Raw genomic sequence first — 14,069 nt, 5'->3', positions numbered from 1 at the left:
GCCATCTTTCACAGCTGTCACTTTTAGCAGGGCTTTAAAAGACTCTGGCCACTTACCTTAGAGTCAGAACAAGACCAGCTGATGTCAGGAAGCCACGAAACAATACACAAAGAACACTTAACATTTAGTTGAGAGCAGGGCAGCCACAGGGAGGGCGCTGGACTAAAGACTATGGAGCCACACTTGACGCTGAAGCTGTTTAGGGGGAGAGACTCTCCCTCTCCCCACAGAATGTAAGAGGGCTGATCCTACCAGATACACAGCAGTTCATGTACTTCACAAAGAGTAAAATGTGAAGCTAACATTATAAAACGGCCCTAGTTAACTGACTCCATCTCATTCTCTTCTGGCATAGAGCTAGTGCTTGGCTAACAAGGGCCTCGTGAGCCCAGTTCATGGAGATTTTACAACTTCAGTCACTTGTCCAACCCAACCATGTGCTTTGTCACCCAAACTCTCATTTCCTTTTCACATAATTGACAAGCTTATTTACTGTATTTCAGACATTTTATTTTTCTAACATTAGGCTTTGGTAAGTACAAAAAATTCACAGGTACAAAAATTTCTGTATAGCCTTGTGGTAGTCAAAAAACCCGTGAAAACAAAACAATGTTTTAAGTTGGGTGGTATCCATCTCTATACATCTGACAGTCTCCTTCAAGTGTGGCTATAAAAATGGCAAGAACTATTGCATTGTGATGACATTACGATTTCTTATGACTCTTTTTCACTTGTCCCAGGAAATCTACTTCACGCCATCTGCACTGGATGGGTTCCTTACTTGTATTTTGCTATAGACCAGTTCTCTGCCTCTTCGGGGCTTCAGTGATGACACCTTCATCTTTCAGCCTCACATTCTGACCGTCGGAAGATCTGACACCAGCCTCAACACCTAGAACAGCTGGACTGAGATTTATAGCTATTACCCTTTCTGACGTTAGAAAAGAAAAAAGTAACGCTGGAAAAGACTGATGAATTTTTCCTATTGGCATGAATTTCTCTTCCTGCAAGGATTTAATTTTCATACTCCCACTGCAGATGAATTATATTTGATGAGCTTTTATGTTTTCAGAGCACTTAGATATTTTTTTCTTGAAAAGATTGCTTCTTCTTATCCCTAGGATCTGAGTAAAAATGATGTACAGGAACAGGGGATGTCTGAGTATATCTGTTTGGGTTTTTTTTTGTTTTGTTTTCTTCCCCCCTATATCTAATAACCTGTTGGACACAGAGAATGGAAATCTCCACGGTCTCCGTTCAGGAGCTCCAGGTATGGCTGAGGTGACAGACGAAACCAAAAAATTCACTTTATTTAATCACAGATAATAAAGATCTTGCCGGGATGTTCTAGGCATGAAGACCAGGCAAACACTAGAAAGCTGATCGGAAGCTGTCTCACAGCTTAGACTTTTTTTTCCTCTGCTTAATAAGAAATAAATTATCACTGCCATCGGCCTCCAAGTAGCTCTCCTTTTTCTTATGCTTGCTCCGCTTGCCCTCTCTGGGCAGCTTGTCTTCTCTTGGTTTGTGGGAATGTGATGAGTGGTGGAAGGACTTGGGAGCCTTCTGGGTTTTGAAAGGGCCAGGAGAAGAGCGGAGTTTGGGGCCCCTGGGGAAGTCCTCATCTGCTTCATGACACCTGTCAGCCTTCCTGTGCTTCTCACGCCCTTTATGGCCCCTGCTCGATTCTTTTTGGGTTTCCTTCTTTTCTTGAGGCCACCTGTTGTTTCTACAGGAGGCATGGCTCTTCCTCCTGTTATGGTGGGGCCTCTTATCTGCTGCGTCCATGTGAGGTCTCTTGAACTGCCTTGGAAAATCCCCATTCTTCTGGAGTTCTGGAAAATAGAAAAGTATTTCTGCATATTCAGCAGCCAGACAGTCCAAGCACAGCTTTCACTGGTCTGTAAATAACTCAGCAGAAAGGGAAACCAGATAATGCAACGTGTTAATGATTGGACATTCTGAATAGCTGTTACTAAGGTAAAAATCACTCATTAAAAATTACATGGCTATAGTTCTGTATTGGATTGCTAAAAATGGAAAATATCCAGAAATCCAATGATACTTATTCTATTCAAAACAGCTGAATTAGGTTGAACAATGGAGATGAAGACTAGTGAGAGCAGTAATCATCTCAGCTTTGTGAAGAAAACTCACGTCTGACCAATTCATGTTCCTGCAGTGAGAAAGACGCAGCCCTTGACGATAAAGTGAAACAAGAGGCATAAAATGGTCTTGTGACAGACTCATATGACATTTCAATTACCCTCTGAAGATAAAGTCTGGCCACAGGACTTAGAGGTGGATGCCAAGCCGGACAGGAGATTATTCCTCCAGACATCACTGGCTTGGAGAGTATACACACATGTGTATCCTAGAGGTTTTGGTGCCAGATCTGATGTTCAATTTTGCCAGGACTTGGTACCCTTACTCAAAGTGTTTGATGGTTGTGATTCTGATGGGTAAGTGGGAGATGAGGTTCCAGTGAGGGATGAAAACGAACATGCCAACAAAACCTTGAAAGATTAAAGAAGTGGTCAATAAAAAAACAGGTCGAAATGCAAAGTGATATATTTAGGGGACAAAAAAATGAATTCTAGGATACAGAGCAAAGATAATTACTTACAAACTTTAGCATAAAATAAAAATTCCAATAGATCATAGAGAACCTCAAAGTTGTCACAGAGTTGTCAATAAAACTAGTTAAAAGGGAAAATAAAAGGTTTTTCTAGCATTATAAAAGTTATAAAGGCTCATCATAGAAAACCTGGGAAATACAAAAAAGTATAAAAAAAACAGTAGCCATAATCTTTTAAATTCAGAGGTGACATTTTGATGCATTTCTTTTTAATTTTTTTAAATTTAGTTGCCTAATTGGTATCTAGATGTACTATAACTTCTGTCTCTACCGTTGAGATAAAGTTCATACGAAACATAATATGTAAAATATGCAGGAGTTGAGAAGTAATTCCTTTTCAAAAAGACCCGAACTCAGAGAGAGTCGGGAAAAGAATAACAAAAAGGTGAAAAGAGTTAACAATGTACAGGTCAACTTGAAAAATAAAGAACTCTTTTGTCCTGAAAGCAACAAAAGTAACTTGGTAAACCACTGGAGTACATGTCAAGAAACAAGTCTAAAGAAGAGGCCTAAATTATAAAACAGAAGAACTTTCCATTAGCAACAGTGAAGGAACCACAGAGGGTGGCTGTGGACCGACGTTCTACTGTAATCATAGCCGGTAAGAACGCACTTCTTTGGGGAAGCTCCAGGAATCACTGGGAATCACCTAGCAGGAAGAGCCTTTCTTTCCATCAAAAATACTAGGGACATACAAAGGGAAAAAATAATTACTCACCAAACAGAAAAATCTCAAAGGAGCCTTTACAAACTCTGAATACCTACATAGATAGAAGTATTTTCTGGACATTTTCTAAACTGGTCATTACGTGAGAAAAATGTATACTCTGAATAGAATATAACAGTTTCTGAGGGGGCGCCTGGGTGGCACAGCGGTTAAGCGTCTGCCTTCAGCTCAGGGCGTGATCCTGGCGTTACGGGATCGAGCCCCACATCAGGCTCCTCCACTATGAGCCTGCTTCTTCCTCTCCCACTCCCCCTGCTTGTGTTCCCTCTCTCGCTGGCTGTCTCTATCCTGTCGAATAAATAAATAAAATCTTTTTTTTAAAAAAAAAAAAACAGTTTCTGAGGTGGATGCCTGATTTCTGGAGATCAAGAAAGTTCTGTCTTTTACGGTAATTATTTAAAAACATTTTCTGTGCTAGCCAATGACCCCCACAGCAGGGAAAGACAGTGCAAAAGAAGGTATTTAGGAACTATTGCAAAGGTGGAACTCACAAGAAGTCAATAACATACCTTTCACTTTTCGTTTTATTCTCTGTTCTCTCTCCCGAATTTCATATTTGTCATCATAGTAGGAGATGAATGGAGATGTTGGAAAGGTCTGGTTAAACATTCGTCTTTCTGTACATTCCTGCAAGTTATTTAAAATTATTGTTTCGAATTGCCAAATTTGAAATCATGATGTTACAAGGGCACTGCTCAGACCACCTTTCTACAAGATTATGGACCACTGTAGTTAGAGAGGGGTCTCACACCCAGGATACCCCATGCTGTGGCTCAGGATGCTGTCTTGCTCGGACGCTAGGAGGGTCACACCCAACCACACCCAACCGTGCTTACAGGCTTCTTTCAGGCTTGGATTTTCTTTCCTTCTTTACCCATGAAATCCTTCTTCCCTTTTTTCAATCTTCCCTGCCAAACCCCGCCCCCAGTCTGAGTTAACAGCAACAGGGGCTGAATCTCTACTGCACTTGACTTGTTCCTGTTAACGGGTTTATTTTATTTAGCCTTATGTTGCTTTAGACCTTTGCTTGTCTGTCTCTTCCAACAGCCTTCCATCCAGTGCTTCTTTCACATATACACCCTAAATGTGGGTGCAAATTCTTGGCCCTTTGCTCTTTTCCCTTCACACAAGTGGTATGCAGGCTTATTCTAACCCAACACTCACTGCTAACAAGGGCAGTCATTCTTGTGGTGGGGAGCAGGATGGCGGTGGTGGGTTATGTCTAGCTTGAAATTGCTCCTAGGTAATTCTGAAACACCCCAAAGGAACGTTCTCTTCTCTTTGCTCCCCCCACTCAAGATGAGATCACTCCTCTCACCCTAGTTTTGCTTTCCACTCGCATGACTCTGGCTTTCCCACTGCTGCTATTTCCCAAATTCACATCCTTGGCCTGAGCCACATCCAATATAATAGGCTTTATTTATCATGATCTGTCGATATATATTCATTCAGTATGTCTGGAACCAAATTTTCTTTTCTTTGAAAGAGGCTTCCCTTTGGAACTTTCCCATTTCTGTCCTCTGCCATCTTGCTTAAAATGTATTTTATAAATGTTTAATTCTTCTTAGATATTAAGGAAAATAAGAATACCCCTTAGGAAGAAAGTATGTGAAGAAGCCATATAAAATTTAGTTGACTGATCCTAACTTCGGCATGATATGTTTGACTTGTGATTCTAAGATATCTGACCAAGCTGGTAGCCACACACTTAGGAACATAATTTGCAGAGTTTAAAAAAATTATGAATCATTCTAAATATACACTTAAATATAAAGTAATGGAAATATGTACCTACTATTAAGCTTTATCAAATCATAACATTTTACCTTAACTTCAGTTTTTGTCCCAAGGAGTGAAGCATTAATAACACAACTGAAATCCTCTTTCTCATGCCTCATTCCTCTCCTTCCCTTTCCAGAAATTGCCACTGTCTTAAAGTTGGTGCCTGCCATTCTCATATGTTTTACTCTTCCTACTAATAAACATTAAACAATAGTGTAAGTTTGAAGTGTTCAGACTTCATAAAAATGGTATCATTGTATAAATATTTTGAAGGGGCTTTAGGTTATAATAGCTTTACAGAATAAATTGGGCGATGTTCTCTTGGATTATCTGTTTCTGAATAAAGGTTTGGTAAAACTTGACTGTAAAACTCTCTGGGTCTGATATATTTCAGTGGGGAGAATTCCAATTACTAATTTAATTTTTTTAGTGGTACTGGTTCATGTAAGTTTATTCTTCAGTCATTTTGGTTAATTAATATTTTTCTGGAGAATTATTTATTTTATCTGTATTCTCATACTTAATTTTGAACGTTATAAAGTTTGTATAGTATTCTCTTAGAATTAAAATTTTTTAAGCTATTTACACTTTTTATTCACTATTTGTACCTTTTCTTTTTCTTTGGGTAGTTTTTCCGGATGTCTTTTTTTCTTTTGAAAAGAAAATGTTTTCAAAGAACCAGCTTTTGGTTTTGCTGATGCTATTAATTTTGTTTCCTATTTTAATAATTTTGAATCTTATCTTTATTATTTCCTTCTTCCAAGTACCTTTAGATATACTGTGTTGTTGACTTTCTGGATCTTTTGGAGCTAAAGGATCCTGCAAGTTACAAGGCAAACCTGTATGGTAACATAAAGAATTACTTTTATAAATCACTATCCATGGTGGCTCCAAGTTTCCAGAAGAAAGGACACCTACGAAAATTTGGGTCTAAGATTCTGTTATAGTCTGAATGTTTGTGCCCATTCTCTCACCCCCAACCAAAATTCACCCCCAAGGTGACGGTATTAGGAAGTGTAGCCTTTGGGTAGTAATTAGGTCATGAAGGTGGAGCTCTGATGAATGGGATTAATGTTCTTCTAAAACAGATGCCCACAGAGCTCCCTAAACCCCTTCTACCTTTGTAAGGACACAGCAAGAAAGTGTCATCGATGAGGAAGGAGGCCCTCACCAGACATCCATTGTGCTGGTGCCGTGATCTTGGGCTCCCCAGCCTCCAGAAGTCTAAGACATAAATTTCTGTTGTTTCTAAACCACCCAGCCTATGGTAGTTTGTTTATAGCAGCCTAAATGGACTAAGAGAGAGTCTAACCATAAAATATTAAGAGCAAATTACAATGACAAAAAGGTACTAAAGATCCTGAAGCACTCCCAGCACCCACTCATACTTTCACGTGCTCCTGGCGTAGTCTCTCTGCACAGTGACTACTGTTTCCTACGGTAGTCTGCCTGATCTGGAGCTGCTGATGACTGTCCCTGCCTCCCCAACTAGGCAGTGAGCGAAGTTATGGAAGGGCGGTGCCACATTCACCTTAGAATATCTTCCACATGAAGAAGCTGTTGAGTAACATCTGTAGAGCTGTATTTCTGAAACCGAAGGGGAGGGGTCCTCAGACATCTTTAATCATCTGCACAGTCTCGTATTTGGATCCTGTAGGGTCTAGACTGGTGTGACTATATGGAGCTATACAGTACCATAAATATTTTCCAAAGCTAAATGTAAATTATATTTTGATTATCCACATCGCTGGTCCCCTCCATTAGCACAGACAATTGATAGTTGGCTATATAATTTATCTACTATTCTGGATTAGCCACACCACTGATCTTCTTCATTAGTGTGAATAATCTAGAGTTCTTCATCTATGGCAGCAATGAAGCTGCCAAATTTGCTTTATTGTAAATTAAAAACTATCTAAATCTAGATTTCAGGGATAAATTCCAAATGTTTTTAATATATTTCCTATCTACATTAACAGGAGTGACTAGTAAGCAGTATGTATCTGACTGTAATTGTTTTTCTTTAATTGAACAAACATAAATGCTAAAATCACACCCCTTTGCTTTAAAGAGGTCAGCAAGCATAAATTATACATCTATGTGTGGCAGTGGAATGCTTATGTGAATAGGTTTCCTAAACAGTGTTGGCAACATCTGAGTTTTCGCAACAAGGAGGAATGCACAAAGCAGGAAAAGATCTAGAGATGATAATTTTGCAAGAGAAAGTATTCTCTAACAAGGTTTTCAGTGTGAGTTCTATGGAAATGAAGGAAGTATACTGCAGGGTCTCTCCATCCATATCACCATACTATGGATTTGTTCACAGTGGAAAGAGTATCCCCATGTCAATACTGAGAAATCCCCCTGTACAACTTCTTTGCTTTGTAGATAAAGAAACTGAAAACCAGAGAGAAAACGTCAGTTGTTCAAGTCACATGGTTAAGTCAGTAGCAGAGCAAAAACTGGAACTGAGAATCAGAGCTTCATCCTACTTTCATATTCTATCCCTTCACTCCCTGGTCCTGCTGCCCCAACGGGGAAGAAAAACTTCATCTGCTGGTGAACTGTGCCCCAGCCTTTTCTTCTCCCAGCCATTCTGTCTCTCCCTAGGCTGTCGAGCTCCAGCCCCAAGGTCTGCATGGTCAGAATTCAAGCCATAAAGGGCAGTCCCACGCCCCCAATCCTACTGCTCACAGCCATGCCTGCTCGGAGACTAGAAATGTATTTCTCCATACAAATTTTCTACTTTTTGTGCCACGGCCTTTCTTCCTCTGCTGCAGGATTCCCAGAATGCAGGAGAGCTCTGAGTCGATTCTTACTGCAGCCTGTCTCTGGGATGAGCTGCTGCTGTTTCATACTTAGTGAGACAACTGGCTAGGAGACTCCCTCCCATCCCACAGCAACAAGTTTCTTCTGCTCTGCCACCCCTGCACCTGAAACACACACAGTTTGGCCCTTTCGGTTGGGGTCGGGAACACACAGTTTGCATAGGGAATTTGAAGGTTTGTGGGGCATGAAGGCTAGTCAATGAGGCAGCCCCTCTGTCTTTCCACTAGAGTCGGGGTTTACACGTGAGTGATGAAGATTACAGGGAACAATACCAGGGAAAACTGGAGATACTGGAGAACTACACAGAAAATCTAAAATCATGATTTGGCTGTGTCAAAGTCATAGCAAACATAAGAACTCATGAGAACTGTAACCATTCTGTTGACTACTTCTACTTGTCTGATTTTTATGAGCTTTGTATTTGTTTTAGCCTAACTTGTTCCTGCATATTTAAAACAGTTAGAAGAATGTACTCTGACAGATCCCTTACTCTGGTAGGGATGGGAGAAGTCAATCGGTTGAAAATATATGAAGTCTTATTTCAGGATGTTAGTTTATTAAAAAAGTAAGCATTCAGAATTACATTCTTTTCGAGTTCATCTTTCAGCAACCACTCCCAGAATAACAGAATGCTTTATGCCCCAACGCTACTCAAACTTACGTGTCCATAATGGCCTTCTTGCCCACAGTTGTAGCAATACACTAAGGCTGATTGTCCAGAAGGGGTCTTCGGCTTTTTGGGTGGTCCAGGTTTGGTCTGCAACATGAGTATTTGTGAGGGTTTATTAAATGTTAGAAGAAAATTGTAACCTGATTCTTTCCCAAAGAACTCTTTTTTGGTAAGAGACTCTTTAAAGATAGTGCCTCCTAGAGTTTAGTGTTAAGGACCTCATCTCCAGATAGTTCTCTGTGTTAAAGTGCATAACCTGACAATTCTTTTATACTTCACATCAATGTGTTTTTTCCTCTCCTTAGCTCCTCATTCCATTCGGCAGTGTGCCCAGTACTTTCCTAGGAATTATGTCTCTCGGAGAAGCACAATAGGCTGGTAGAACATGACAGACATATAAGTAAATAACAGAACGATGTAATAAGCACAGTGACAGAAACATGTATAAGGTATGAATGGAGTGGCAAAGGGGACCCATCATTGGATGGGGTGGAAGAAGTCAGGGAAAGCTTCCTTGGAAGTATAAAACTTAAATTTACTCTCAAAGGATTAGGTATAAGTCAAATGGAAGTTCTAGGTAGAGGGGACAGCATGAACAATGGCATGAAACTAAGAAAGAGCACACATGCTGACGAGGTACTACACGCACAGCTAGGTGTACTGACAAATGAGGCTGGAGAAAGCAGGGCACAAGAAGGGAGGGCCTTATTAATCATCTTAAGGAGCTTGGAGTTTATCTGGGCTTTTCTATTTTAAGTGTAGTTTTAAATGTAGGAGCAGAATAGTTAGAATTTTATTTTGGAAAACCATTTTGGCTTGTAGTTGTGGGGTATGTGTGCGCGTGTGAATATGAGCAGGAGAAGGTTGGATGTAGTGAGAAAGGTGGCTGTGAGGAAAGCCAGTGAGGTGATGAGGGACTAAAGTCACAAGAGTAAAGTACAAGATAGGAAAAAGGGAACCGATCTGGCAAATACAAGAGGTGATAAAACTAGTATCTGCTGAACACTGACAGATACAGGGAATGAAGGAAATTGGGATGGTTTTCAGGTTTCTAAGCTGGGTGAACTGGTGAGTGCCAACAATTTGGTAGCAGTACCAACACTTCTCAGAAAAGGTAGGAAAAAAAAGAAAAGCCAAACTAACTTGGACTTTGTGTATTCTGGTGGAGATGTCCACCAGGCAGGTGTCTATGTAAGATTAAAGCTTCAAGAACAAGTGTGAGCTGAAGATTAGCTCTGAAAGAAATCAGTATAATAGTGGAGGCTAAGATGACCTGAGTGGACATCATCACCATACCCAGTATGAGCTGCAGTGATGCAGGATGGAACCCTGGGAATAACACCACGTAAGGGGCAGACAGAGGAACCTGAGAAAGGGGCAGAGCAGGAAAGGCTGAAGGATGCAGAATGACAGGAGGATACAGTCAAAGACCTTAGAGAGTAGCTTCAAAAAGGATGAACTAATCTATAGTGTCAAATACAGGAGAGGCTTAGTAAGATAAGAACGGAGAAACATCTATTAGATTTCGCAACTGTTCATGGATAACCTTAGTGTGAGAATCTTGGAATTAGTGGAAAGGTAAAAAGGAGTAGAAGGCAACAGGTTGAAAAGTGAAGCGGTGAATAAAAAGGTGATGATGAAACCATAAAGAACAAGAAATGATTCCCCACAGAAGCCAGGATGGTGGTTACTCTCAGCAGGGAGAAAACCACTCACAAAGGCTTTTGGGGTAGCCGCAATTTTCTATTTCTTGAACAAAGTGGTGTTCTACAGAGTATGTGTTACGTAACTCACTTACTAAATTGTATACGTTTTATGCACTTTTCAATATGTACGTTACATTTAACAACAGATTTTTTTTTTAGAGATTTTATTTATTTATTAGAGAGAGAGAGAGAACACAAGCAGGGGGAGCAGCAGCATAGGGAGAAGCAGGCTCCCCACTGAGCAAGGAGCCCTACGTAGGACTTGATCCCAGGACCCTAGGATCATGACCTGAACCAAAGGCAGACACTTAACCAACTGAGCCACCCAGGCGTCCCTATAGGAAATATTTTAAAAATTGAACGGAAGTTGAGAAAAGGAGACAGTAGGTATATACTACTTTCAGAAGCATGAATAACGAGGGGCAGAAGAAGACTGAGCAAGACCTAGGAAGGGGGTTTGGAGGAGTCTGCTATTAGAATGGGAGAGAGAGATCTGAACACGTGAGAAAGCTAGTAGAGATGAAGGAGTTGGAAACAGGAGAGAAGGGAGAAGACAGAGCAAAACCCCTGAGGCAGCAGGGGCTTTAAACAGGAGAAAAACCTAACTGGCCTCCCACTCCATTCTTTTTGGAGACTGGAAGAAAGGTAAGGACGGGGTATAAACTTGGGTAAGTTTCATTTTCCCTTTCCTTTTCCCTTTCCCTTCCCTCCTCTCCTCTTCTCTTCTCTTCCCCCCCCCCCCCATTCTTTTTTTAAGTAAACTCTACACCCAACTCAGGGCTTGATCTCACAACCCTGAGATCAAGAACCGCAGGCTCCCCAGACTGAGCTGGGACCGACCCAAACCCCTTGGGATGCAGTAACAAACAGTGCTGTGGTCTGTGGAGGTTTTATTATCTTCACACCAGAAAATAATCTGTAGGTTATAAAAACTGTTCTCAAACAACTTTACTTTCAGTTTCTATTTCCTAAAAACAAGAACTGGAGGATAACAGTAACCTAGAAATTCTTTTCTACTGAAAATGACTACAAAGGTTACAGAATATGGAATTTACAACCTCAGCTATTATCAATTGGGGTATAATAAAAAACACAACAAAAGGCCTTATCACTCCCCAATAAAAAAAATGTGGTTCATGAATGAAGACAAGCTGAAAGTCGTCAAGCACAGTTTTGATAGGGATGCACATAAGCCATGTGCCACTCACTCACTGCAGTGGTTCACAAATTTGCTCAGGTACAGAGTGCCGGGAAGACATGACATTATTAAGCAGAAATTATTTTTTGATCTTTGTGTTACCTGATGTGACACAAAATTGCAACCATGAGCATATACGTGGTTTAAGAGAAAGAAATAAAACCCAGCGATATGTCATGGTGTGAAGGCAGAACACACAATATTTCAAGGAAGAAGTTGTCAAAAGCTACTGGTGGGTTAAATAAGATAAAGACTACAAAATCCACTGGATTAGCAATCAGGAAGTTGCTGGCAACTGGAAACTTGTGAACAGTTTGAGGGGTAGAGGTGCAAACCAGATTGTACTGGGTTTACTGTAAGTAGAAAGAACTCAAGAACAGCACATTAATGACTTTCAAGAGACTAGGTTGGGTATGGGGGAAGGGAAGGGGACAAGTAGAGCAGAACAAGTTCAAGGACGCCTCCATCAGTGATGTTTACCAGAGCGCTGGGCACATGGCATGAGCATATACACGCACTCTTTCACTGATTTATTAAAAAAAATAATTACTGAGTGCTTAATACATGCCAGGTATCTTAGAACAGATTAGGTAATCAAGCAGTGAGACAAAAAAAAAATCACTGCTCACATCTCCCGGGGTAGAAAACAGATAAACCAACAAAATACACACACACAGACAACATCAAATAATAATAAATGGCACGCAGGCAATTGAAATAGAGTTATATGATTGAGAGTCACTGGTGGTGACTTAAGATTGAATTTTAGAGAAACTCTTACTGGGATGGTCATTTTTTGTGACAAACGCCCCCATCCCCCCAAATATGCAATGAGTGGGGAATAGCATTCTAGGCCTCAGGCATGGCGAACAGGGAATACAAACCCCTGAGGTGGGGATAAGTCTGCCAAATCTGAGTATCTGAAAAATACCTGTAAATTTGCAAGTGTAGTACATGAAGGAAGGATGGGAGAAGAGGCGGTTCTAGACATGGAGAGGGGCTAGATCACTTAGGGCTTTAATAATCAGAGTGGAAGGCACTAGACTTTGAGTGGCATGAAAATCTGGTCTAAGGCTAATGGTAGGTGCTCAGTAACTAGTTGGCACCTGTTAGCAGAGACTACCACTGATGATAAACAGAATTATCCACCCCCCAAATAATAAATGTTCTCTGAAAAACTTTATAAATTTTATAAAACTTTATAAAAAAAACTTTATAAATTATTCTGGGTTTGTGTGTGTGTGTGTGCAAATATATGGCAATTTACTCCTGAGACAAGATTTCTAGATCCACTGATGAGAAGGAAAACATGTTCACTATGTTTATTCCACTGGAATAAGAAACTCCACTGGCTCAAATCCTATGCAAAAGGACAAGATGAAATCAGGCAGTAATTACGAGGGGGGCCAACAAGGACCAAATTAAGAGGGATATCCAGACACGGGAACTTTGCCTTGATTGGTACGGATTCAAATAGGGATTTCCTCACAGGAGAGCCGATGGTATCCCCATGGCACTGCTGGCTTCTCCTTACGAATACAGAACACAGGAAAGCCACACTACTATGTAACTCTCCAGTGGTTCGTTCCATCACGTACTCTCAGAATAAAGGCCACAGTGCTCCTGATCCTCCTTGCTCTATTTCACCTTCTCAGCTACTAAACTGATTATTTATCATGCTTATTATCTGCCTCCCCATTGCTAGAATGTAAGGTGTATGAGGTAAGATATCTTTGTTTAGTCTACTATGTATCCTTATGCCAAGAATCTAGAGTAAGTGTTGGTAAGCCATGGCTAACAGGCCAAATCCAGCCTGCTGCCCATTTTTGTATAGCCCACAGGCAAGAATGGCTTTTACATTTAAATGGTTTTAAAAAAAGGGATATTTTGTAACACATGAAAATTCTATGAAAGTCAAAATTCAGTGTCTGAAAATAAAGTTTTACTAGAACACAGCTAGGCACATCTGTTTACAGGTTTTCTAAGTCTACCTTTCTTTCCTTTTCCTTTTTTTTTTTTTTAAGGATTTATTCATCAGAGAGAGAAAAAGAGAGGGACAGCACAAGCAGGAGGAAAGGCAGGAAGAGGGAGAAGCAGGCTCCCCGCTGAGCAAGGAGCCCGATGCAGGACTTGATCCCAGAACCCTGGGATCATGACCTGAAACAAAGACAGACACTTAACCAACTGAGCCACCCAAGCATCCCAGGCTACTTTTCTTATATTATTTTAATTCTAGTACAGTTAACATACAGTGTTATATTAGTTTCAGGTGTACAATATAGTGATTCAACAATTCCTTATATCACCCAGTGCTTATCAGACATTTCTCCAAAGAAGACATCCAGATGGCCAACAGACACATAAAAAGATGCTCAACATCACTTATCACCAGGGAAATGCAAATCAAAACCACAATGAGATAATACTTCACACCTGTCAGAGTGGCTAGACTAAAAAACCCAAGAAACAAGTGTTGGCGAGGATACAGTGAAAAGAGAACCCTCTCACACTGCTTGTAG

General features: G+C 40.5%; 1 protein-coding gene across 2 annotated transcripts in view; it reads right to left on the bottom strand.

Moving 5' to 3' along the window:
• Positions 1 to 495: 495 nt before the first annotated feature.
• The window catches only part of ZCCHC7 (zinc finger CCHC-type containing 7), a 241,747-nt gene continuing 228,173 nt past the window's right edge, over positions 496 to 14,069 (bottom strand). For both annotated transcript variants that reach the window (XM_008707832.2, XM_008707831.2), the window contains exons 7-9: positions 8,638 to 8,733; positions 3,875 to 3,992; positions 496 to 1,835 (exon numbers count right to left, since the gene is read on the bottom strand). In XM_008707832.2, coding sequence (XP_008706054.1) covers positions 1,396 to 1,835; positions 3,875 to 3,992; positions 8,638 to 8,733 — 654 coding nt within the window. In that variant the 3' untranslated portion in view covers positions 496 to 1,395. The remainder of the gene's footprint in view (positions 1,836 to 3,874; positions 3,993 to 8,637; positions 8,734 to 14,069) is intronic.

Source organism: Ursus maritimus, unplaced genomic scaffold (genome assembly GCF_017311325.1).
Source record: "Ursus maritimus isolate PB19 unplaced genomic scaffold, ASM1731132v1 scaffold_17, whole genome shotgun sequence".
In the NCBI taxonomy this organism is placed as follows: domain Eukaryota; kingdom Metazoa; phylum Chordata; class Mammalia; order Carnivora; family Ursidae; genus Ursus; species Ursus maritimus.
This window is presented reverse-complemented; position numbering and strand designations above follow the sequence as displayed.